This window comes from Pseudorca crassidens, chromosome 1 (assembly GCF_039906515.1).
Source record: "Pseudorca crassidens isolate mPseCra1 chromosome 1, mPseCra1.hap1, whole genome shotgun sequence".
NCBI lineage: Eukaryota > Metazoa > Chordata > Mammalia > Artiodactyla > Delphinidae > Pseudorca > Pseudorca crassidens.
The window spans coordinates 64,196,193-64,220,726 of NC_090296.1; the positions used below are offsets into that span (position 1 = coordinate 64,196,193).

General features: G+C 37.6%; 1 protein-coding gene across 1 annotated transcript in view; it reads left to right on the forward strand.

The window, feature by feature from the left end:
- The window catches only part of BAZ1A (bromodomain adjacent to zinc finger domain 1A), a 93,212-nt gene extending 68,887 nt beyond the window's left edge, over positions 1-24,325 (forward strand). The window contains exons 18-26 of the mRNA XM_067737706.1: positions 810-973; positions 1,692-1,846; positions 3,920-4,068; positions 16,230-16,477; positions 16,570-16,796; positions 18,524-18,993; positions 20,653-20,795; positions 22,806-22,893; positions 23,333-24,325. Coding sequence (XP_067593807.1) covers positions 810-973; positions 1,692-1,846; positions 3,920-4,068; positions 16,230-16,477; positions 16,570-16,796; positions 18,524-18,993; positions 20,653-20,795; positions 22,806-22,893; positions 23,333-23,529 — 1,841 coding nt within the window. The 3' untranslated portion in view covers positions 23,530-24,325. The remainder of the gene's footprint in view (positions 1-809; positions 974-1,691; positions 1,847-3,919; positions 4,069-16,229; positions 16,478-16,569; positions 16,797-18,523; positions 18,994-20,652; positions 20,796-22,805; positions 22,894-23,332) is intronic.
- Positions 24,326-24,534: the final 209 nt, after the last annotated feature.

Here is a 24,534-nt window from a genome sequence, read left to right on the forward strand (position 1 = left end):
CTTATCCATATGTTAGTTGATGGACATTTCTGTTGTTTCCACCTCTTGGCTATTACGGATAATGCTGCTGTAAACATTTGTGTACAAATTTTTGCTGACACATGTTTTCATTTCTCTTGGGTATATACCTAAGAGTGAAATTACTAGATCATATGGTAATTCTGTTTAATCATTTGAGGAACTTCCAGACTGTTTCCTAAAGTGGCTCACCATTTTATATTGAGGGTTAAAATTTCTCCATGTCCCTGTCAACACTTGTTATTACCTGACTTTTTGATTCTAGCCATTCTAGAGGTGTGAAGTGGTATCTCATTGTGGTTTTGATGTGTATTTCCCAAATGACTAATGATCTTGAGCATCTTCGCATGGTCTTATTGGCCATTTGTATATCTTCTTTAAGGAAGATATGGTCTGATACGAAGTGTGTTCAGGGGAATTCCCTGGCGGTCCAGTGGTTAGGACTCAGAGCTTTCACTGTTGTGGGCCCCTGGTTGGCAAACTAAGACCCCGCGAGCCTCGCGACTCAGCCAAAAAAAAAGAAAGAAAGAAAAGCATGTTCAGATCCTTTGCACATTTTTAAATTGTATTATTTGTCTTTTTATTGAGTTGTAAGAGTTCTTTACATATTCTAGATACAAATCACTTATCAGATAAATGGTGTGCAAACATTTTCTCCTTTTTTTTCCCCCTCCACACTTGAGGATTTACTGAGTGTTTTTATATCCATTGTCTCACAATCATACAGTCAGATGGGTAATTGTATTTTTTAATGAGAAAATAATAATAAAGATATTTGATAACTATTTCAGACAAACCTCAAACTGATAGCAAACCTACATATAGTCGGGGAAGATCCTCCAATGCATATGATCCATCTCAGATGTCTGCAGAAAGGCAGCTTGAGTTGAGGCTGAGAGATTTTCTTTTGGATATTGAAGACAGAATTTACCAAGGAACATTAGGAGCAATCAAGGTTTGTCCCTGCTCCCATTTTAAATTTGCCTAATTACCAGAATATTGGCCATATTTGTTAATTTATTTGATATAGTCAAGGCATGTGTGTTCTGAATAAATACCAGGAAGTGATATATTTTTTTATGAAAACTAACTTTATTCCCCTGTATCAAATTGTTTATATATAGATAGAAATCTTTCTTAAATATGCTATATGACTATCTGCTTTCTTAAACAGAATTTAATGAACATAATTGACCTTTTTTAATATTAACTTTTGGTGTTTAAAAAGTATCTGTTTTATGGCATTTTCATCCGAGATGTTGAAATGTGTAAGGATATTTTCTTCTTCCTTGACTAGCTCCTGCCTCCTCTGCTGAGTCTGGTTTGTTTATTGGTTTCTTTGTTACCTTTTTAAAATCTGTAAGTAATTCATGCTTGGTATGTGTGTTCTGTTCATTCCTTTGCTATCATCTGTCACTTTTTTGCTACTGTCAGGTGACCAATCTTAGAATTGTTTATGATTTCACTATATAGAGAGTAAGGTATTAAAGCTTCCATCTATGAATGATATGAATTCCATTTTGGCCACTTAGTAACCTTATTTTTAGACCCCTTTTTGATTCACAATCTGTTCTAGAATATTCATGACTTTTTCATATGTACATTGAACCTCATACTTCTTAGGAACAGTATATGTCATTTTTCAGGGTTAGTAAATTTGGTTTTTGTTACAGGTTACAGACCGAAACATCTGGAGATCAGCATTAGAAAGTGGACGGTATGAGCTGTTAAATGAGGAAAACAAGGAAAATGGTATAATTAAAACTGTGAATGAAGATGTAGAGGAGATGGAAATTGATGAGCAAGCAAAGGTCATAGTAAAAGACAGGTACAAAAAGGATTTTCTAAAGTAATCATCACTTTTCCTTGCCATTTTATACTCTTTTTTTTAAGTAAATGTTTCTTTTTCTTCAAAAAATTGTTTTAAAATCTTATTGTGAGGACCTTAATATTTGTAACCACTGAAGTGATGATTTTGCTAAACCACAGGTTCTCTGTCACTCCACTTAGTACTAAAGCAGCTGAAAGACACCTTGTTAGGATAATGATATTGATAGTTACTCAAGTTTTTAAAAACTCTTTGAACTTAAGGTTTTATTAATTTCAGAAAGTAGCTTTACACTATCCATTTGTCTTTTCTGTAGGAATACTTAGTAAACTGTAATAGACTAAAATATTATTTGAGCCATTAGTCAGAACCTATTTATCTATAGACAGATACTTTTACTTTTTCAGAGTTATTTTGGATAGTATCTGCCCTTAAGGATAAGTTTTATTGTCTAGAAGGAAATGGTGGAGAGACATTAAGCTAACAATTATAGAACAGGGTCAGAGTTCTGGTAGTAAATACCCAATGCAGATGTAACACATAGGAGGGCTTCTTATCTTGGTAGAATATGGAAAACAGCAAAGGAAGTGCAAGAGGAAGTGACTGTGAACCTGAGACCTAAAGGTGGAAAGGATATGAGACTGGGAGGGAAGACATTATACCAAAGGCTTTGAGTGAATGAGCTTGTACTTTTTTTTTTTTTTTAACATCTTTATTGGAGTATAATTGCTTTACAATGGTGTGTTAGTTTCTGCTTTATAGCAAAGTGAATCAGCTATACGTATACATACATCCCCGTATCTCCTCCCTCTTGCGTCTCCCTCCCACCCTCCCTATCCCACCCCGCTAGGTGGTCACAAAGCACCAAGCTGATCTCCCTGTGCTATGCGGCTGCTTCCCACTAGCTATCTATTTTACGTCTGGTAGTATATATAAGTCCATGCCACTCTCTCACTTCGTCCCAGCTTACCCTTCCCCCTCCCCGTATTCTCAAGTCCATTCTAATGATCGTTTTAGCTGCAGCATGGAGATTTATTGCAAAGGGAGTAAGATTGGAGGCGAAGGAACTGGTTAGTTAGGAGGCAGCTATAAGTAAAAGTTGAAGCACGAGAAACAGAGATAAGCTGCCTGAGATACTTATCCCTTAAGGTCCTGAAACCTTTCCCCTAAGCTTTGTCTCATCCACCTTCCCTCCTCTCGATATCTGCCCTTGTAACGTCCTTAAATGACTTGATAGTTAGTTTAGCTCTTGATTCATGTTTTTATCTCCCTTTCCTATTAGCTTATGAGAACTCCTAGAGATTGAGGGAAACTATTTCTTACACAGATGTAAGTAAGCATTTGGATGAATAAGTGGATTCAAGTTTCACCTAATAGTGTTTTTAAGTACTATAAAACTCTTCAATTTTTTTTGGTGAATATGATCTTTATAGCACAACATAGAAAAGTATGAAATAATCTGAAAATTAATGATAAATGGAAAAAGAAAATACAACCATGGGTTAAAATATTAGATATATACTTTGATGGGAAATTTTTATGACAAATATAAATATAATTTTATTCTTTTATTCTGTTTCCAAGATTTCTTCAACATATAAGACCTTGAAGGCAATCATAGTTTGAAATATATATATGTACTTTTGAAAATCAGCAGAAAGACCTATGGTTTAGGAAAGAAAGCTGAAAGCTAATTTGTATTAGTAAATGCCTTACCCGAAATTTAAAAATTCTCTGAAAGATGGAACTGGCTTGCTTTGTACAGTACTCTCTACTTATTCAAGTTTGCTTCAGAGAAAGAATTCTTAGCCCAGCCTTATCAATCATATTCTGAGTTACTGGGAGGAGAGAAAATACTGTGAGTCACTGTACCTGCACCCCTGCGTGTGAGATCCTTGTTATATGTGGCTGTAGATATGACACATTTAAACTGGGAATGTTTTTCAAGTATTCCTTAATTGCCTATTCTTTATTTTGTGGATTCGATTGAAGACTTGCTCTTAACAAAACTTTCTGTGGTGCTATGGGGAATAAGATAATCCCTGTCCTCACTGTTCAATGTTTTAATTGTAGACTTTTGGGCATAAAAACAGAATCTCCGAGTACTGTCTCAACTAATGCAAGTACACCGCAGTCAGTGAGCAACGTGGTTCATTATCTTGCAATGGCACTCTTTCAAATAGAGCAGGGCATTGAGCGGCGTTTTCTCAAAGCTCCACTTGGTAAGTATCTGTTTTTAATTCAAAAGATTAGTTATATTTTAAATGCTTTTGAATTGCCCTTTAATTGATAGAACTTTATCGTCTGACATAATAAAATTGATTGACTAATTTGAACATTTTAAGATTGCATTTTCATTTTAAAATATGAGTTCTTTCAGGTGAGATTTATTTTTAAATAAATAATAATACTTAAATACTTTTTAAAAATTTTTCTAGGTATTCATTCATTTTAATGAATGTCTATTTAACTATTTCTGTCAATCTCTTCTTTTATGAACTTTTCTTCTGAAGAAAGATTACCAAATCCTGTGACTAGCCAGACCCTGAATAATCAAAGACTATACATAAATTTGTTGTTGTTGTTATTTAAAACAGGAGCTCAAAGAAGCTACTTAAATGTCCCCCATTAGGGGTATGGTTTAATAATGTGGTCATTCACCTGAGCACTGTGTACGAAGTACCAAGTCAGAAATACCAGGTGTTAAAGGGTACACAGATGAGGAAATGCTCTGTAATTTATGGTTAGGATGACAGAAATAATTCTATCAGGAATGTGTTTCAGCAATTGTGAAATTAATATGCTTTTAGGGACTAATCTAGGAACATACTCATTATGTCTTTAGGAAAAATATATTTGTCAAGTTCCAAATCAATTTTCATGTCATAACTGCCTCTACTTCCCTGTGGTCTTTCTGAAAAATGGAATTAATTTATAATTCATCATATTGAGATAGTTTATATCTCAATAGTGGGGTACTAGAAGAAACAATTTTTTTAAACCATATCTTTTTGGTCTCATTGAGAGAGCAACTTGAGGAGATGAAAATCCTTTAAAAATGATTTGAACGTTACTTTGTTGAGTAGTAAGAACAAAGCTTTCATAAATAGATGGTGCTAACAGAGCAATTTTGGAACGTCAATATATTTGTAAAATGTTATTTTTAAATTGAAGGATTTGTGGCTAGTATCTCATTATTCTAATAAACCTATCCATATTTTTATTTTTTTATAAATTGATAATTCCACCATGAGCTTAATAACTCACTTTTCACATCAAAAGTAGCACTTGTAAGAAATAAAATACATATGATCATAAAGATATTCAAGTTTGTTGTATCACTGCTATTTTGTCTTCAGTATTTCTTAATATTTTCTGTGTTCAAATCAAATTACATGTACAAGGGATCTCTGTATTGTTTCTTACAAACACATGTGAATTTACAATTACTTCAATTAGAAGTTATTTGTCAGTCATAGAGCTCTTATAAATGTAAGGTGTTACTACTACTCATTAATTCTGTGATTCCTAAAGGGGTGAGGGATAAAATGCAATTCTGCTGATTTTTCCACTTCTGAAATTGCCGTCAATTAAAGTTATTTATACGTTTGGGGGGATCAAGTTAATTATTTAGTGTGTTTGTCTTTTCTTCAGTACATTTTATTAAGTATTTACACAAAGGGAAAAAGTTAACACTGAGAGATGTTGCAACTTACATCTCATAGGTTTTGTAAGAGCAGAGAACTATAGTGTTCCTTATGCTTGTTTGTATACAGCAGCATTAGAACATTCATTTCAAGCTGAGACATAGAAACAATTTTAATTTGGGATCTTAAAAAAATAAATGAAATAAGACAAGTTCAACGTACCTTACTTACTTCGTAAATGTTGGTCAGAGTCAGATGTTGATCATTTGTAATATGGATGTTACCATCTACCATTGCTGCTTCAAAGTTAGTAGAAGAACTGGTGTCTGTAACTCTTTATGTTTAAGCCTTTGAACAGTCTGTTTTGAATGAGACCGCAGGAAATGGAGGTACCTCTAGAGTTTTAAGATAGTCTAAATGTTTGGAGCAAGGTAATCAAGAATATCCTTAATCCGGAAGAGAAAAGGGGGTTCCACTTCATGAATGTTTGAGATAGAATATTTATTAAAATCCTCCATTCTCTTGATAATTTTTCAACATAGCAAATTAACTATAGTAGGAATTATCCCAGTTTAGCTTCAGAAATTATTTCAGTTTCTTGAGGAAGCAAGTAAGAAATAAAATTTCTACTTATGTTCCACCTTCTCTAGTATGTCCCTCTTATGCTAGTGATCAATAGCATTGATAAAACTAGGCTTTTTTAGCTTGGGGAACGTAATCCTATTTCAGTTAATGATTTTAGGTAACGTGTGAGAATTGTTTAAGTGATAATTTAATCATTTATAAAGTCATCCATATGGTTAAACCCTTAAGCTATAGGGAAAAAAATTGTCAAACTAACTTTATCAATTTGAAATTAGGTAGCACAGAAATTAATAAAGATCAAAAGGGAGATAGAAAAAAAAGACAAGAAAAAGAGAGAGAAAGATCAGTCTAGTGTGACAGATGGTAAATTTTTAACTTTTTAAAGAATTCTGTATTTTTAAAGAACTATGATTTTACTTTCTTTACTGTTGAATACTGGTTTACATATTTAGCTTTTGAAGGAAAAACCTTGGATTTGGTTTTTTGGAAGAGAATGGCGTTGGGGGTAATATCATCTTCCTAACATTTTTCTTTCTACATTTCATACCTCAGCTAATCAAACTCTTTTAAGCTGGTATATAAAAAATTGACATCGTTGAACCTTAGTATACTTAGTTATTAGTTAAAAGAATTAACAGCTATGGAATGTATATTTACTTATTCTACATATAGTATTTATTCACAGCATTTTTTTTTCCTTTACTAGCACAGGGAGAATTATGGAGTAGGAGATGTTATTGTTTTATCTCCTAGAGAAGCTTACATGGCATGGTGACATGGATTAATGTATAGTGGCAGTTAACAGTATAAAATCTCTCAGTGTGATATTTGATTATATGAATCTACCATTATTTTATATTAGTAAAATACTTTTAAAATTTTATTTATTTATGGCTGCATTGGGTCTTCATTGCCGCACGCGGGCTTTCTCTAGTTGCAGCGAGCGGGGGCTACTCTTCGTTGCAGTGCGCAGGCTTCTTATTGCAGTGGCTTCTCTTGTTGTGGAGCACGGGCTCTAGGTGCGCAGGCTTCAGTAGTTGTGGCTCGCAGGCTCTAGAGCACAGGCTCAGTAGTTGTGGCACAGGGCTTAGTTGCTCTGCGGCATGTGGGATCTTCCCAGATCAGGGATCAAACCAGTGTCCCCTGCATTGGCAGGCATATTCTGAACCACTGTGTCACCTGGGAAGTCCCTAGTAAAATACTTTTAATTAGCAATATCTTGAGGCACAGAGGGGTTAAGCAACTTGCCCAGGCTCATATAGGGGAGCTAGTACTCAACCTCAAGACAGACTGACTCCATAGCCTACATTCTCGTAATTATTATGACACGGTACATGAGGTTTTATTTGAGGATAATAGTAGAAAATATGGTGTGATAGGACCAAACTTTGTGTGGAGTCATATATCTTGCAGAATTTTGACATGATGTGGTAGGCCCTTTATAATTAAGTGTAATGTCTTAGGAAAACTAAGGTAGTTGCAGTATTGAAGATCAATCGAAGGTGGATATCACAAGCAAATGTACAATGATAGACAGGCGAGATTAATGGCAATTAAATGACTTTTCTTTTTTTGGTGGTGGTTTTTATTTTATTTTTGTTAACATCATTATTGGAGGATAATTGCTTTACAATGGTGTGTTAGTTTCTGCTTTATAGCAAAGTGAATCAGCTATACATATACATATATTCCCATATCTACTCCCTCTTGTGTCTCGCTTCCACCCTCCCTATCCCACCCCTCTAGGTGGTCACAAAGCACCGAGCTGATCTCTCTGTGCTATGCGGCTGCTTCCCGCTAGCTATCAATTTTACATTTGGTAGTATATATAAGTCCGTGCCACTCTCTCACTTTGTCCCAGCTTACCCTCCCCCCTCCCCATGTCCTCAAGTCCATTCTCTATGTCTGCGTCTTTATTCCTGTCTTGCCCCTAGGTTATGCATAACCTTTTTTTTTCTTTTTTTAGATTCCATATATATGTGTTAGCATACGGTGTTTGTTTTTCTCTTTTTGACTTACTTCACTCTGTATGACAGGCTCTAGGTCCATCCACCTCACTACAAATAACTCCATTTCGTTTCTTTTTATGGCTGAGTAATTATTCCATTGCCTGTATGTGCCACATCGTCCTTATCCATTCATCTGTCAATGGACACTTAGGTTGCTTCCATGTCCTGGCTATTGTAAATACAGCTGCAATGAGCATTGTGGTACATGACTCTTTTTGAATTATGGTTTTCTCAGGGTATATGCCTGGTAGTAGGATTGCTGGGTAATATGGTAGTTCTATTTTTACTTTTTTAAGGAACCTCCATACTGTTCTCCATAGTGGCTGTATCAATTTACATTCCCACCAACAGTGCAAGAGGGTTCCCTTTTCTCCACACCCTCTCCAGCATTTATTGTTTGTAGATTTTTTGATGATGGCCATTCTGAGTGGTGTGAGGTGATACCTCATTGTAGTTTTCATTTGCATTTCTCTAATGATTAGTAATGTTGAGCATTCTTTCATGTGTTTGTTGGCAATCTGTACAACTTCTTTGGAGAAATGTCTATTTATGTCTCCTGCCCATTTTTGGATTGGGTTGTTTTCTTTTATGATATTGAGCTGCATGAGCTGCTTGTATATTTTGGAGATTAATCCTTTGTCAGTTGGTTCATTTGCAAATATTTTCTCCCATTCTGAGGGTTGTCTTTTCATCTTGTTTATGGTTTCCTTTGCTGTGCAAAAGCTTTTAGGTTTCATTAGGTCCCATTTGTTTATTTTTGTTTTTAATTCCATTTTTCTAGGAGGTGGGTCAAAAAGGGTCTTGCTGTGATTTATGTCATAGAGTGTTCTGCCTATGTTTTCCTCTAAGAGTTTGTTAGTGTCTGGCCTTACATTTAGGTATTTCATCCACTTTCAGTTTACGTTTGTGTATGGTGTTAGGGAATGTACTAATTTCATTGTTTTACATGTACCTGTCCAGTTTTCCCAGCACCACTTATTGAAGAGGCTGTCCTTTCTCCACTGTACATTCCTGCCTCCTTTATCAAAGATAAGGTGACCAGGGCTTCCCTGGTGGCGCAGTGGTTGAGAGTCCGCCTGCCGATGCAGGGGACGTGGGTTCGTGCCCCGGTCTGGGAAGATCCCACATGCCGCGGAGCGGTGGGGCCCGTGAGCCATGGCTGCTGAGCCTACCTGTCCGGAGCCTGTGCTCCGCAACGGGAGAGGCCACAACAGTGAGAGGCCCGCGTACCACAAAAAAAAAAAAAAAAAGATAAGGTGACCATATGTGCGTGGGTTTTTCTCTGGGCTTTCTATTCTGTTCCATTGATCTGTCTTTCTGTTTTTCTGCCAGTACCATACTGTCTTGATTACTGTAGCTTTGTAGTATAGTCTGAAGTCCAAGAGCCTGATTCCTCCAGCTCCGTTTTTCATTCTCAAGATTGCTTTGGCTATTCGGGGTCTTCTGTGTTTCCATACAAATTGTGAAATTTTTTGTTCTAGTTCTGTGACAAATGCTACTGGTAGTTTGATAGGGACTGCATTGAATCTGTAAATTGCTTTGGGTAGTATAGTCATTTTCACAGTGTTGATTCTTCCAATCCAAGAGCATCGCATATCTCTCCATCTGTTTGTATCATCTTTAATTTCTTTCATCAGTGTTTTATAGTTTCCTGAGTACAAGTCTTTCTCCTCCTTAGGTAGGTTTATTCCTAGATATTTTATTCTTTTTGTTGCAATGGTAAATGGGAGTGTTTCTTAATTTCTCTTTCAGATTTTTCATCATTAGTGTATAGGAGTGCAAGAGATTTCTGTGTATTAATTTTGTATCCTGCTACTTTACCAACTGCATTGATTAGCTCTAGTAGTTTTCTGGTAGCATCTTTAGGATTCTCTATGTATAGTATCATGCCATTTGGAAACAGTGACCGTTTTACTACTTCTTTTCCGATTTGGATTCCTTTTATTTCTTTTTCTTCTCTGATTGCTGTGGCTAAAACTTCCAAAACTGTGTTGAATAATAGTGGTGAGAGTGGGCGACCTTCTCTTGTTCCTGATCTTAGTGGAAATGGTTTTGGTTTTTCACCATTGAGAACAATGTTGGCTGTGGGTTTGTCATATATGGCCTTTATTATGTTGAGGTGTCTTCCCTCTATGCCAACTTTCTCGAGGGTTTTTATCATAAATGGGTAGTGAATTTTGTCAAAAGCTTTTTCTGCATCTATTGAGATGATCTTATGGCTTTTCTCCTTCTATTTGTTAATATGGTGTATCACATTTGATTGTTTTGCATATACTGAAGAATCCTTGCATTCCTGGGATAAACCCCACTTGATCATGGTGTATGATCCTTTTAACGTGCTGTTGGATTCTGTTTGCTAATATTTTGTTGAGGATTTTTGCATCTATGTTCATCAGTGATATTGGCCTATAGTTATCTTTCTTTCTGACATCTGTGTCTGGTTTTGGTATCAGGGTGATGGTGGCCTCATAGAATGAGTTTGGGAGTGTTCCTCCCTCTGCTATATTTTGGAAGAGTTTGAGAAGGATAGGTGTTAGCTCTTCTCTGAAGGTTTGATAGAATTCACCTGTGAAGCCATCTGGCCCTGGGCTTTTGTTTGTTGGAAGATTTTTAATCACAGTCTCAATTTCAGTGCTTGTGATTGGTCTGTTTATATATATTTTTTTGTTTGTTTTTGTTTTTGTTTTTGCGGTACGCAGGCCTCTCACTACTGTGGTCTCTCCCGCTGTGGAGCACAGGCTCCGGACATGCAGGCTCAGCGGCCATGGCTCACGGGCCCAGCCGCTCCACGGCATGTGGGATCCTCCCAGACCAGGGCACGAACCCGTGTCCCCTGCATCAGCAGGCGGACTCTCAACCGCTGCACCAGCAGGGAAGCACTGGTCTGTTTATATTTTTATTTCTTCCTGGTTCAGTCTCAGAAGGTTGTGTTTTTCTAAGAATTTGTCCATTTCTTCCAGGTTGTTCATTTTATTGGCATATAGTTGCTTGCAGTAATCCCTCATGATCCTTTGTATTTCTGCAGTGTCAGTTGTTACTTCTCCTTTTTCATTTCTAATTCTATTGGTTTGAGTCTTCTCCCTTTTTTTCTTCATCAGTCTGGCTAGTGTTTTATCAATTTTGTTTATCTTCTCAAAGACCCAGCTTTTAGTTTTATTGATCTTTGCTCTCGTTTCCTTCATTTATTTCTGATATTTATGATTTCTTTCCTTCTGCTAACTTTGGGGGTTTTTTGCTCTTCTTTCTCTAATTGCTTTAGGTGTAAGGTTAGGTTGTTTATTTGAGATGTTTCTTGTCTCTTCAGGTAGGATTGTATTGCTATAAACTTCCCTCTTAGAACTGCTTTTGCTGCATCCCATAGGCTTTGGGTTGTCGTGTTTTCATTGTCATTTGTTTCTAGGTATTTTTGATTTCCTTTTTGATTTCTTCAGTGATCTCTTGGTTATTAAGTAGTGTATTTTTTAGCCTCTATGTGTTTGTATTTTTTACAGATTTTTTCCTGTAATTGATATCTACTCTCATAGCATTTTGGTCAGAAGATACTTGATACGATTTCAATTTTCTTAAATTTACCAAGGCTTGATTTGTGACCCAAGATATGATTTACCCTGGAGAATGTTCCATGAGCACTTGAGAAGAAAGTGTATTCTGTTGTTTTTGGATGGAATGTCCTATATATATCAATTTAGTCCATCTTGTTTAATGTGTCTTTTAAAGCTTGTGTTTCCTTATTTATTTTCATTTTGGATGATCTGTCCATTGGTGAAAGTGGGGTGTTAAAGTCCCCTACTCTGATTGTGTTACTGTTGATATCCCCTTTTTATGGCTGTTAGCATTTGCCTTTTGTATTGAGGTGCTCCTATGTTGGGTTCATAAATATTTACAATTGTTATTTCTCCTTCTTGGATTGATCCCTTGATCATTATGTAGTGTCCTTCTTTGTCTCTTGTAATAGTCTTTATTTTAAAGTCTATTTTGTCTGATATGAGAATAGCTACTCCAGCTTTCTTTTGATTTCCATTTGCATGGAATATCTGTTTCCATCCCCTCACTTGTGGTCTGTATGTGTCCCTAGGTCTGAAGTGGGTCTCTTGTAGACAGCATATATGTGGGTCTTGTTTTTGTATCCATTCAGCCAATCTGTGTCTTTTGGTGGGAGCATTTAATCCATTTACATTTAAGGTAATTATCAATATGTATGTGCCTATTAACATTTTATTAATTGTTTTGGGTTCGTTATTGTAGGTCTTTTCCTTCTCTTGTGTTTCCTGCCTAGAGAAGTTCCTTTAGCATTTGTTGTAAAGCTGGTTTGGTGGTGCTGAATTCTCTTAGCTTTTGCTTGTCTGTAAAGGTTTTAATTTCTCTGTCAAATCTGAATGAGATCCTTACTGGATAGAGTAATCTTGGTTGTAGGCTGTTCCCTTTCGTCACTTTAAATATGCCCTGCCACTCCCTTCTGGCTTTCAGAGTCTCTGCTGAAAGATCAGCTGTTAACCTTATGGGGTTTCCCTTATGTGTTATTTGTTGTTTTTCCCTTGCTGCTTTTAATATTTTTTCTTTGTATTCAATTTTTGATAGTTTGATTAGTATGTGTCTTGTTTCTCCTTGGACTTATCCTGTATGGGACTCTCTGTGCTTCCTGGACTTGATTGGCTATTTCCTTTCCCATATTAGGGAAGTTTTCAAGTTATAATCTCTTCAAATATTTTCTCAGTCCCTTTTTTTTTCTCTTCTTCTTCTGGAACCCCTATAATTTGAATGTTGGTGTGTTTAATGTTGTCCCTGAGAATGTCCTCAATTCTTTTCGTTCTTTTTTCTTTATTCTGCTCTGCAATAGTTATTTTCACTATTTTATCTTCCAGGTCACTTGTCCATTCTTTTGCCTCAGTTATTCTGCTATTGATTCCTTCTACAGAATTTTTAATTTCATTTATTGCATTGTTCATCATTGTTTGCTCTTTAATTTTTCTAGGTCCTTGTTAAACATTGTATTTTCTCCATTCTATTTCCAGGATTTTGGATCATCTTTACTATCATTACTCTGATTTTTTTTTTTCAGGTAGACTGCCTATTTCCTCTTCGTTTGTTAGGTCTGTTGAGTTTTTACCTTGCTTCTTCATCTGCTGTGTGTTTCTCTGTCTTCTCATTTTGCTTAACTTACTGTGTTTGGGGTCTCCTTTTTGCAGGCTGCAGGTTCATAGTTCCCGTTGTTTTTGGTGTCTGTCCCCAGTGGCTAAGGTTGGTTCAGTGGGTTGTGTATGCTTCCTGGTGGAGGGGACTAGTGCCTGTGTTCTGGTGAATGAGGCTGGATCTTGTCTTTCTGGTGGGCAGGACCACGTCCAGTGGTATGTTTGGGGTGTCTGTGACCTTATTATGATTTTAGGCAGCCTCTGTGCTAATGGGTGGGGTTGTGTTCCTGTCTTGCTAGTTGTTTGGCATAGGGTGTCCAGCACTGTAGCTTGCTGGTTGTTGAGTGAAGCTGGGTCTTAGCGTTGAGGTGGAGATCTCTGGGATATTTTCACCGTTTGATATTACGTGGAGCTGGGAAGTCTCTTGTGGACCAATGTCCTGAACTTGGCTCTCTCACCTCAGAGACACAGGCCTGACTCCTGGCCGGAGCACCGAGAGCCTGTCAGCCACAAGGCTCAGAAGAAAAGGGGGGAAAAAGAAAGAAAGGAAGAAAAAAGTAAGATAAAATAAAGTTATTAAAATAAAAAATAATTATTAAAAATGAAGAAAAATTAAAAGTAATTAAGAAAAGAAAAGAAAGAAGAGAGCAACCAAACCAAAAAACAAATCCACCAAGATAACAGTGCTAAAAACTATACTAAGAAGAAAAAACTACGGACAGACAGAACCCTAGGACAAATGGTAAAAGCAAAGCTGTACAGACAAAATCACACAACGAAGCATAGAAGCATACACATACACACTCACAAAAAGGGAAGAAGGAAAAATATATATATATCGTTGCTCCCAAAATCCACCTCCTCAGTTTGGGATGATTCATTGTCTATTTAGGTATTCCACAGATGCAGGGTACATCAAGTTGACTGTGGAGATTTAATCCGCTGCTCCTGAGGCTGCTGGGAGAGATTTCCCTTTCTCTTCTTTGTTTGCACAGCTCCTGGGGTTCAGTTTTGGATTTGGCCCCGCCTCTGCATGTAGGTCGCCGGAGGTCGTCTGTTCTTCACTCAGACAGGAAGGGGTTAAAGTAGCAGCTGATTCGGGGGCTCTGGCTCACTCAGGCCAGTGGGACGGAGGGGTACAGAATGCGGGGCGAGCCTGTGGCGGCAGAGGCCGGCGTGACGTTGCAACAGCCTGAGGCGCACCGTGTGTTCTCCCGGGGAGGTTGTCCCTGGATCACGGGACCCTGGCAGTGGTGGGCTGCATGGGCTCCCGGGAGGGGAGGTGTGGATAGTGACCTGTGCTCACACACAGGCTTCTTGGTGGCTGCAGCGGCTGCCTTAGTGTCTCATGCCCGTCTCTGGGGTCCGCACTGATAGCCGCGGCTTGCGCCTGTCTCTGGAGCTTGTTTAGGCAGTGCTCTGATTCCCCTCTCCTCGGCACCCCAAAACAATGGTCTCTTGCCTCTCTGGCAGCTCCAGACTTTTTCCCAGACTCCGTCCCAGCTAGCTGTGGCTCACTAGCCCCCTTCAGGCTGTGTTCACGCAGCCAACCCCAGTCCTCTCCCTGGATCCGACCGAAGCCCGAGCCTCAGCTCGCAGCCCCGCCCGCCCCGGCAGATAAGCAGACAAGCCTCTCGGGCTGGTGCGTGCTGGTCGGCACCGATCCTCTGTGAGGGAATCTCTCCACTTTGCCCTCTGCACCCCTGTGGCTGTGCTCTCCTCCGCGGCTACGAAGCTTCCCCACTCCGTCCCCTGCAGTCTCTGCCCGCAAAGGGGCTTCCTAATGTGTGGAAACCTTACCTCCTTCACAGCTCCCTCCCACTGGTGCAGGTCCTGTCCCTATCCTTTTGTCTCTGTTTATTCTTTTTCTTTTGCCCTACCCAGGTATGTGGGGAGTTTCTTGCTTTTTGGGAGGTCTGAGGTCTTCTGCCAGCGTTCAGTAGGTGTTCTGTAGGAGTTGTTCCACGTGTAGGTGTATTTCTGATGTATCTGTGGGGAGGAAGGTGACCTCCACGTCTTACTCTTCCGCCATCTTGAACATCTCCTAAGTGACTTAATAGGTTCAAATGTTTCTGTATAAAAATTGGTGCTGAAAGTTCTTTTTAAGGGGGTATTAACATTTTTTTAAATTCACCTTATTTTAAAAATAATATTTTCTTGGGCTTCCCTGGTGGCGCAGTGGTTGAGAGTCCGCCTGCCGATGCAGGGGACACGGGTTTGTGCCCCAGTCCGGGAAGATACCACATGCCGCGGAGCGGCTGGGCCCGTGAGCCATGGCCGCTGAGCCTGCGCGTCCGGAGCCTGTGCTCCGCAACGGGAGAGGCCACAACAGTGAGAGGCCCGCATACCGCAAAAATAATAGTAATAAAAATAATAATATTTTCTTAGGTATAGAAGACAATATAGTTGGCATTTATACATAATTGATATTTTTAATAAGTTATATTGAGATATATTTCGCATATATAAAATTCACCCTTTTAAATTATACAGTTCAGTGGTTTTTAGTATATTCACAGTTGTACAGCCATCCACCACTATCTAATTTCAGAACATTTTCATTATCCCCAAAATAAACCTTAAATGTGATTTATACTTAGAGAGCAGTCCATCTTTTATCTGAAATGAGGCAGTAACATTCTTGATTCAAATGAATAGTAGCTGACTTGTAATCATATATAGCGAGCTTTCTAAATTACGTCCAGATTTGATACAAAGAACTAGATTACTAGATTGAGAACACATTGCCTAAGTTATTTTTCTCTTTTAACTATTGAAATCCCCCAGCATTTGTTTTACGGATTTAAGTAATTCCTTATGTCATAAATAAGATGTGGCTCAGCAAATTTTCTTTAACACGAGGTTTTTGTTTTTAATGTCAACATGGTCTTTTTGTGAAGTATTAGGAGAGAAGAACTGTGAATTCCAACCTATTTACACTACCACGAAAATAGTTCTAGGAGATATCTAGGGTTTGCCTAGGAAGTTTAATCACTTTCCCTTTTCATTTAAGATGCCAGTGACAGTGGGCGTTCTTATAAAACAGTCCTGGACCGTTGGAGAGAGTCTCTCCTTTCTTCTGCCAGTCTATCCCAAGTCTTTCTTCATCTCTCCACCTTGGATCGTAGTGTAATATGGTCTAAGTCTATACTAAACGCCCGTTGCAAGATATGCCGAAAGAAGGGTGATGCTGAAAACATGGTACTTTGTGATGGCTGTGATCGGGGTCATCATACCTACTGTGTTCGACCAAAGCTCAAGGTATTTTTTTCTTCTGCTGCTTCTCAGATTAGAATTGAGACACTGAGATTTTGAGTGACAGATGATTAATGATCATTCATTTGATTTATCAGACTGTGCCTGAAGGAGATTGGTTTTGTCCAGAGTGTCGGCCAAAGCAACGTTCTAGAAGACTCTCCTCTAGACAGAGACCATCCTTGGAAAGTGATGACGAGATGGAAGGTAGTATGGAAGGTGAGGATGATGAAGTTGATGATGATGATGAAGAGGGTCCAAGTGAGGAGGAAGAGTATGAGGTAGAACAAGATGAAGAAGATTCTCAAGAAGAGGAAGACGTCAGGTAAGTCCTACCATGCAATAAAATGAGAGTTCGAGTTTTTAACTAGACAGTCTCTTGACTTTTCAAATGCAAATGGAATGGTTGGGGCCCATAATTTAAAACCAAAAACTAGTGTGCAATATAGTGTCATAAAGTTCCCCTTGCTTTTTTTTTTTTTTTTGCGGTACGCGGGTCTCTCACTGTTGTGGCCTCTCCCGTTGCGGAGCACAGGCTCCGGACGCGCAGGCTCAGCAGCCATGGCTTACGGGCGTAGCCGTTCCGCAGCATGTGGGATCTTCCCGGACCGGGGCACGAACCCGTGTCCCCTGCATCGGCAGGCGGACTCTCAACCACTGCGCCACCAGGGAAGCCCTCCCCTTGCTTTTTATGTATTATAAGCATATGAAATTATTCCCAAGGGAGTATAGTCGCTTTGTGAACTTAGCCAGATCATAAAATCAAGTGTAAGTTTGGTTAGGATGTCAATTCAGAGCCACATCGAGGTTGATATTACTTAATTTTTTGCTGAAAGCAGCAAATAAGCAGTCCAGAGGATATTCATGAGATAGAGATGAATGCAGCTCCCGATGCCTCTTTTGCTTTTCTCAAGGACTTATACCCAAATATTGGTGATCTTGGCAGTCTACAGAGAGAGAGAGAGAAATGCCAGGAAGCACATTGTATTTTTATACTCCTACCGCATCAGCACCTAGAAACAACTTCTATACTACTGTATAGCCAAGTATTCTGCAGCTTAGCAAGCTGTGTCACCCAGGCCTAATGAATGGCTTTGGTTATTCCTGCCGTGGCAGCACTGGGGCAGTCTCCCTTTATTTGTCCCTAAGACCTCCCCTTGTTTTTAACATTTGAACTCCATTCTTGTGGAATCAAGAAAATGAATGTGAAGCAGGGGCAACCTAGAACCAACACAGTACAAAAAGGCCAGAGACTGAGGAGGATGAGTAGAGAGAGCCACCCCCTCTACTTTAAACAAGTTGTTCAATAGCTCCAACTAGCAGGAGCCATTTTCCCTGTAGCTTGTAATGGCAGTATTGTGTTAAGCATAAAGATGATAAAGAACTTGGAGAATTTTTGGAAATATTTTAAGTAAACTGGAAGTTCAGGTATGGGGGGAGATGGATATAAGGAGGCTTAATGGGGTTGTATCATTCTTGTCTACAACTTAAAGGCAATTAAAGGGTTGAATCTAGTTTTGTATCTTACAGTAAGAATCAAAAGATGGCAAAGAGATTCCTGGCTTAGTGTTGAGGAACAGTAGGTTTAAGCCTACTTTTGTGGGATCCATTGGCCAAAACTGTAGGTTACTACCTCAGTATCAATAGTAATGAAAAGTGACAGTCTTCTGTAGCATAAGGAGACAAAAGATTTGCATTTTAAGTTTTTCAACATGATTAAGTCCATTTATTCGGCTCTCCTGAGGATTTTATTACAGTTTATCACAACCTAGGATTTGATTTTCATGATGATGTCCTGGAGTTACCAAGAAATTATTAAACATTAAACATTCTTTGTCTTTGCATTACAAAGAAATATAGGAAAGCACATTTTAGATTTCCATGAAGAGTTTGTTGATTCTAAGTTTAAAGAACTGAGTACAGGATAAGTCTCAGTAACACAAAAGTTATGTATGTAGAACTCATTGGCTGGATAGTAGAACAAGGGGGATAGAAGTAATCATATGTTCATCATTGCTCTGTACAATAATTGTTTTCTAACACTACTTATAGCCCACCAAAACGAGGAAGACCACAAGTTAGATTACCAATTAAAACAAGAGGGAGACTTAGTTCTTCTTTCTCAAGTCGTGGCCAACGACAAGATCCTGGAAGATATACTTCAAGGAGTCAGCAGAATACACCGAAAACAACTGTTTTTTCTAAAGCTACTGGTAGAAGCCTAAGAAAGATAAAATCTGCTCCTCCTACAGAAACTAAATCTTTAAGAATTGCCAGTCGTTCTACTCGCCAGAGTCATGGCCCACTGCAAGCAGGTGTATTCATGGAACTACTTAGTCCTCGCAGAAAACGCAGAGGCAGGAAAAGTGCTAATAATACACCAGAAAATAGTCCCAGCTTCCCTAACTTCAGAGTCATTGCCACAAAGTCAAGTGAGCGGTCAAGATCTCTAAATGTTGCTTCAAAACTTTCTCTCCAAGATAGTGAATCCAAGAGAAGAGGCAGGAAAAGACAATCTACAGGTATGAAGAAGTCTAATTTAAGCTATTCTTACCTAAGAAAATTGAGTAATTTGGAAAGATTGAATGTTGAGATACTTTGTATCATTTCTGAAAGGCTGTCCACTATACAGAGTTATTAGGGAGCAACCTGACCTGAAGCATAATGTTCAAGGAAGGGGCAGGTATTTGGAATAAAGGTAAACTACAGTACTAGTGTTTCTACTAGTGTAGTAGGGTAGTTGTAAGAAATTTGCAAACAGTGTTCTGTGTTTAATGGAGAGATTTGGCCAATACTTGAACAGCCTCAGTATACCACATTATAATACGTTTCATTCTCTTCCACCTTTGCTTCCTTCAAAACACATGTACTCATCATCACCTAGACAAGCTACATTAGGTAATTTGATAAGGTTCCCACCTGACATACTGAATTTCGGGGCAGGGAGAGTTGGGAACAGTAATATTGTTAGGGAGTGATCACCAGCTGTCTTTTTGATTCTGATAATTGTTTTAATATTTATATATATATTATATAAATTGTTTATATATTACATATATTTATATTACATAAGTTGTTGGTAATATTTATCCATGTAATAATCTCTTTACCCATTTATCTCTAATCCTATCCTCTTTTTTCTTTAATGTCAGTAGTAGTAAAATTTTGATATTTCAAAAATGAAGTTAAACATAAAAAATGCTACTACTGTTCTTTGAAGAATTTTAGATAGCTTGTATTGCATTATTCAAACCCATGACAGGATTAAGGAATTCACTGGTGGAAGAATGGAACATGATGCAGTCGCCAGGTCGTCAGGTTTGGCAGTGGGGTGGGGGTAGTATCAGGTAACTTTGCACCGAGATCTAATTTAGCTTTTCCTATCCCCTTATGTGTTTTGCTCTTCCCCAATCCTGAACCCCAAGCTATTTGGAAAATAGTACACCTGAAGCATTTTTGTTTTAAGAAAGAAAAAAAAAACTGCTGAAGAAAATGTTGTTGTTTTTAATTGATTTGTGAACTTACTAACCTGGTTCTAAGGACAAATAAAGGGGGAAATGTGTGGATTAACATTTAAGCAGAGAATTTAAACACCTAGATCTACATAGGACTATACTACTATTTTCTACTAATTCATTCACCTTAGATCTCATTATATACCTTACGTTTTATGGAAAGCATTTTGCTTTAAGAAAATTCTCCATATAAAATTAGATTTATAAGAATAATTTTTATTTCATCATTGAGAAATATTTTCTATTTTGCAAGGTAATTTATAAAGAGGCCAAGTTTCTAAATCTAAAGAGGTTATTTTCCTAAGGTTGTATTTCAGGAAATACCAGAGGATTTCATTTTACTGTAGTTAAAAACATATTTTTAATAAAATGGAGTAATAACCCACAAACTTTGTGTTCTAGAATTTCCTTTTGTATTACACTCTTTTTACAATCTGTTCCCAATGAGTGTTTATTTCAATTGGAAATTTTTAAGATCGAAAGGAAATAACGAATACTTGGTCCAGATTTACCTATCTCTCAGAATGTAAGTCAGTTTAACATCTCAGTGTGTAGAGTGTAGATTTTCTGTTTGAATTTAGTTTGTATTTATATGTCCTGATTAGCTTATGGTGATCAAATATTTTGTTTTGTCATCACCTAAAGTTAACATAATTATTTATTCAGAATCATCTCCTGTGACACCTAACCGAAGGAGTTCAGGTCGACAGGGAGGAGTTCATGAATTGTCCGCTTTTGAACAACTTGTTGTGGAATTGGTACGGCATGATGACAGCTGGCCTTTTTTGAAACTCGTTTCTAAAATCCAGGTAATACTACTAGACTTTATAAAATGTATTCATGTGTATTATCTGATTTAGTCTGCATGGCAACTTTAAGGTAGTCAAAATACTTGTTTAGTCACTGTCTACTTAAAAAACAAAACAAATCTTGGAACGTTTGTTCCTATATTGAAAAAAATGGAGCTAGCATAGTCTCCTCAGTCCCTTCTAGTCCTGTGACTGATTCTTTTTTTTTAAATTAATTAATTTATTTATTTATCTTTGGCTGCATTGGGTCTTCATTGCTGCACGTGGGCTCTCTCTAGTTATGTCGAGAGGGGGCCACTCTTTGTTGTGGTGCACGGGCTTCTCATTGCGGTGACTTCTCTCATTGCGGAGCATGGGCTCTAGGCACGCTGGCTTCAGTAGTTGTGGCACGTGGGCTCAGTGGTTGTGGCTCGCGGGCCCTAGAGCGCAGGCTCAGTAGTTGTGGTGCACGGGCTTAGTTGCTCCACGGCATGTGGGATCTTCCCAGACCAGGGCTTGAACCCATGTCCCCTGCACTGGCAGGTGGATTCTTAACCACTGCACCACCAGGGAAGCCCCTGTGACTGATTCTTATAAATGATGACCGTGTGTTGAAATAACCTCACTTTTTATTCTGTGTAATGAATATGAATAGAGTTGATTCAACTGAGTACCATTATTGGCATTTCTATTATGTAAAACAGTGTTTCTTAAACTTTAGCGTACACCACAATCAATGGAGGGCTTGTTAAAACACAGCAGACTGGGCCCCACCCCAGTCTGTTTCACTAGGTCTGGGATGATGCCCAGCCATTTGCATTACTGACAAGTCCCCAAATGATGCTGATGGTGCTGGTCCAAGGACAGCATTTTGAGAAACACTGATGTAAAAGATGGGTACTCTTGAATAACAGAGATAGCCTAACCTAACTAAGGGATTTGAGCTGTTATTTTTATATAGGTATGACAGAGTATGATGTGCCATAGCAGAGGTAGGACAGTGTTAGTTATACTATAAGTTTAATGGTCTTTCAGAAGCAGAGAAGAGAAGGAATTGATTTGAGCATTTCAGGGGGAAGGAATAGCAGGAATTAGAAAGTTTTTTTATGGAAGAACTATTTGATTTGGTCACTGAAGAAAGATGGAATTTCAACAGTGAGAAATGGAATGAGGGCATTTTAGGAAGAGGGAACAACAAGTTAAGACCTAGAAATGAGAATATGGGAATGATGGATGGTTTGAATGGAGCAGAGGGTGTGTTAGAGGGGCTCAGACACAACTAGATTGTAAAGGGCCTCACTTGTCAGTATCAGGTGAAGGTTTCTGAATGAAAAAGTGACATCATCAAAATTCTACTTTGAGAATTCTAGAACCAGAATATGAAAGATTAATTAACATTGAATAGTGTCTTATAAAAATTAACTCTCTGGGACTTCCCTGGCGGTCCAGTGGTTAAGAATCCACCTTCCAACACAGGGGACACAGGTTCCATCCCTGGACGGGGAACTAAGATCCCACATGCCACGGGGCAACTAAGCCCACGTGGGGCAACTAGAGGGAAGCCCACGCGCCGCAACTAAGACTCGACGCTGCCAAAACTAAATAAATATTTAACAACAACAAAAAAATTAACTCTCAGTTGAACTGTAACTTATTTTTCCTGAGTAGTTTTGTGCTGAATTAAGTTTTGTTACATGTATTTTATTCTTTATTACAAATGCAGTCATGGTCATTACAGAAATTTCTTTATAAATACATTTATGTATCTATATAGAGAGAGTCAGAGAAAGGAAGAGAACACACAAGCAAACCCATAATCTGTTTTTTCACAATACATTGTTAACATTTTTTATAGTATCAAATAAGCTTTTACAGCATTACAATGACTGAAATGTATTATGTAATTTTAATGGAATAATAGTATTCAGAAGTTAATATTCAGTTGCTTTTAAGGGCAAAACTTGCATGTATTTGACTACTTATCTTCAATAAATTTTCTATAGGAGAGATAATACTTGAATTATTTTACAGGTCCCAGACTATTATGACATCATCAAAAAGCCCATTGCCTTAAATATAATTCGTGAAAAAGTGAACAAATGTGAATATAAACTAGCATGTGAGTAATTTATGTTTTTCTCTGATAATTATTTTCCTTTAAGGAGGTAAAGGCTGTTTTTCTTTTTATTTAAATGATGTATATTAATGTAATTGTGTAGATGGCATCCCAAGAAATCCCTAAAATGCCATGTATGCATATATGGAAATGAAAGATGGATGGGGATTGAATGAGTTAAAGATATTTTATAGAATCTCATCTCAATAGATGTTCTTTTTAGTTATATAAAATACCTCTAAATAATTGTATAATTTCAATAAAACCATTTTATAAAGTATTTATAAACAATTTTAAGCTTCAGTTCTGCCAGCTTGTTTCAGAGTCTTCAATTTCTAAAGAAAAATGTGGACTTCTGTTTTCTTAATGACATTTCCAGATATACAAAGATTGTATTTATAATTTACTTTCATTCTTATCTCATTTGGTTTTTTCATTCTAGCTGAGTTTATCGATGATATTGAGTTAATGTTTTCGAACTGCTTTGAGTACAACCCTCGTAACACAAGTGAAGCAAAAGCTGGAACTAGGCTGCAAGCATTTTTTCATATTCAGGCTCAAAAACTTGGACTCACCGTCACACCTGGGAACGTGGATCAAGTTAGCACACCACCAGTTGCAAAAAAGTCACGAATCTGATTCTGTCTTTCTAAAGGATATATTTGAAGAAAACAAATTGTTCATGAAAATGGAACATTAAATCATGCTCTAAAGCAGACATATATGTATAAAGCAATAACAACTGATTGACCACATTGAAGTGTGGCCTGCACTATATTCTCAACTTTAATATTAAGCACTCAGGAGAATGTAGGAAAGATTTCCTTTGCTACAGTTTTGTTCAGTATCTAATAAATTGGATAGATGTATTGGCTACAGTACTGGTTTACAGAGTTTTTTGTGCATTTTGAGATCATTCATGTGTCCCAGTATCTCAAAAAATGTTTTTTCACCCATGATTTATTTTGTCATTGACTTTTTTTTAGAAGTGTGGTATTAAGGGAGATTTACCTACACAGATAAATCTTCCATAATAGCACAGTTTAGAAAAAAGTGTATACGTCTAAGAATTGTTTAATAAGCAGATTCTTTCAACACTATACATGAATGAATCCAGCTTTATTCCTTGAAGTGCTGTACCAGTGCTGGCTGGAGGTATTGAGTCTGAGTTTATTAACTAGATATTTATTTAGCATTCAAAGTAATTTGTGAATTTGTTTTGTATTTATAAAATTTGTACCTGGAAAATGTTCTTTAATTTTTTAAACATTTTATTGTGTTTTTGTTTTATTTCTCTAACTTCCTTAATGATCAGTCAATAAAAGGTAACACCCTCCCTTTTCCCTGGCAGTTCTTTCAGTTTTACAGAACTGTATTTTCAGTTTCTATGTACAACTTAAGTGTACAAATAAAATGATACTTTTTTTAAAAAATATTTTTCAAATATTCTGAATTTCTGGAATTTTTTACAAATGAGAATTGGACTTATACATGTGATAAATAGACCATAGGAACCAATGTTTTATTGTACCTGAGTCTCTATAGCAGTGATTTGCATCTTTTTCTACCCAAACCCTTGAGGAGTAAGATACCTCCCATCAGTAACAGTAACATTCTATGGCAGGGATTCTCATTAAAAAGAGA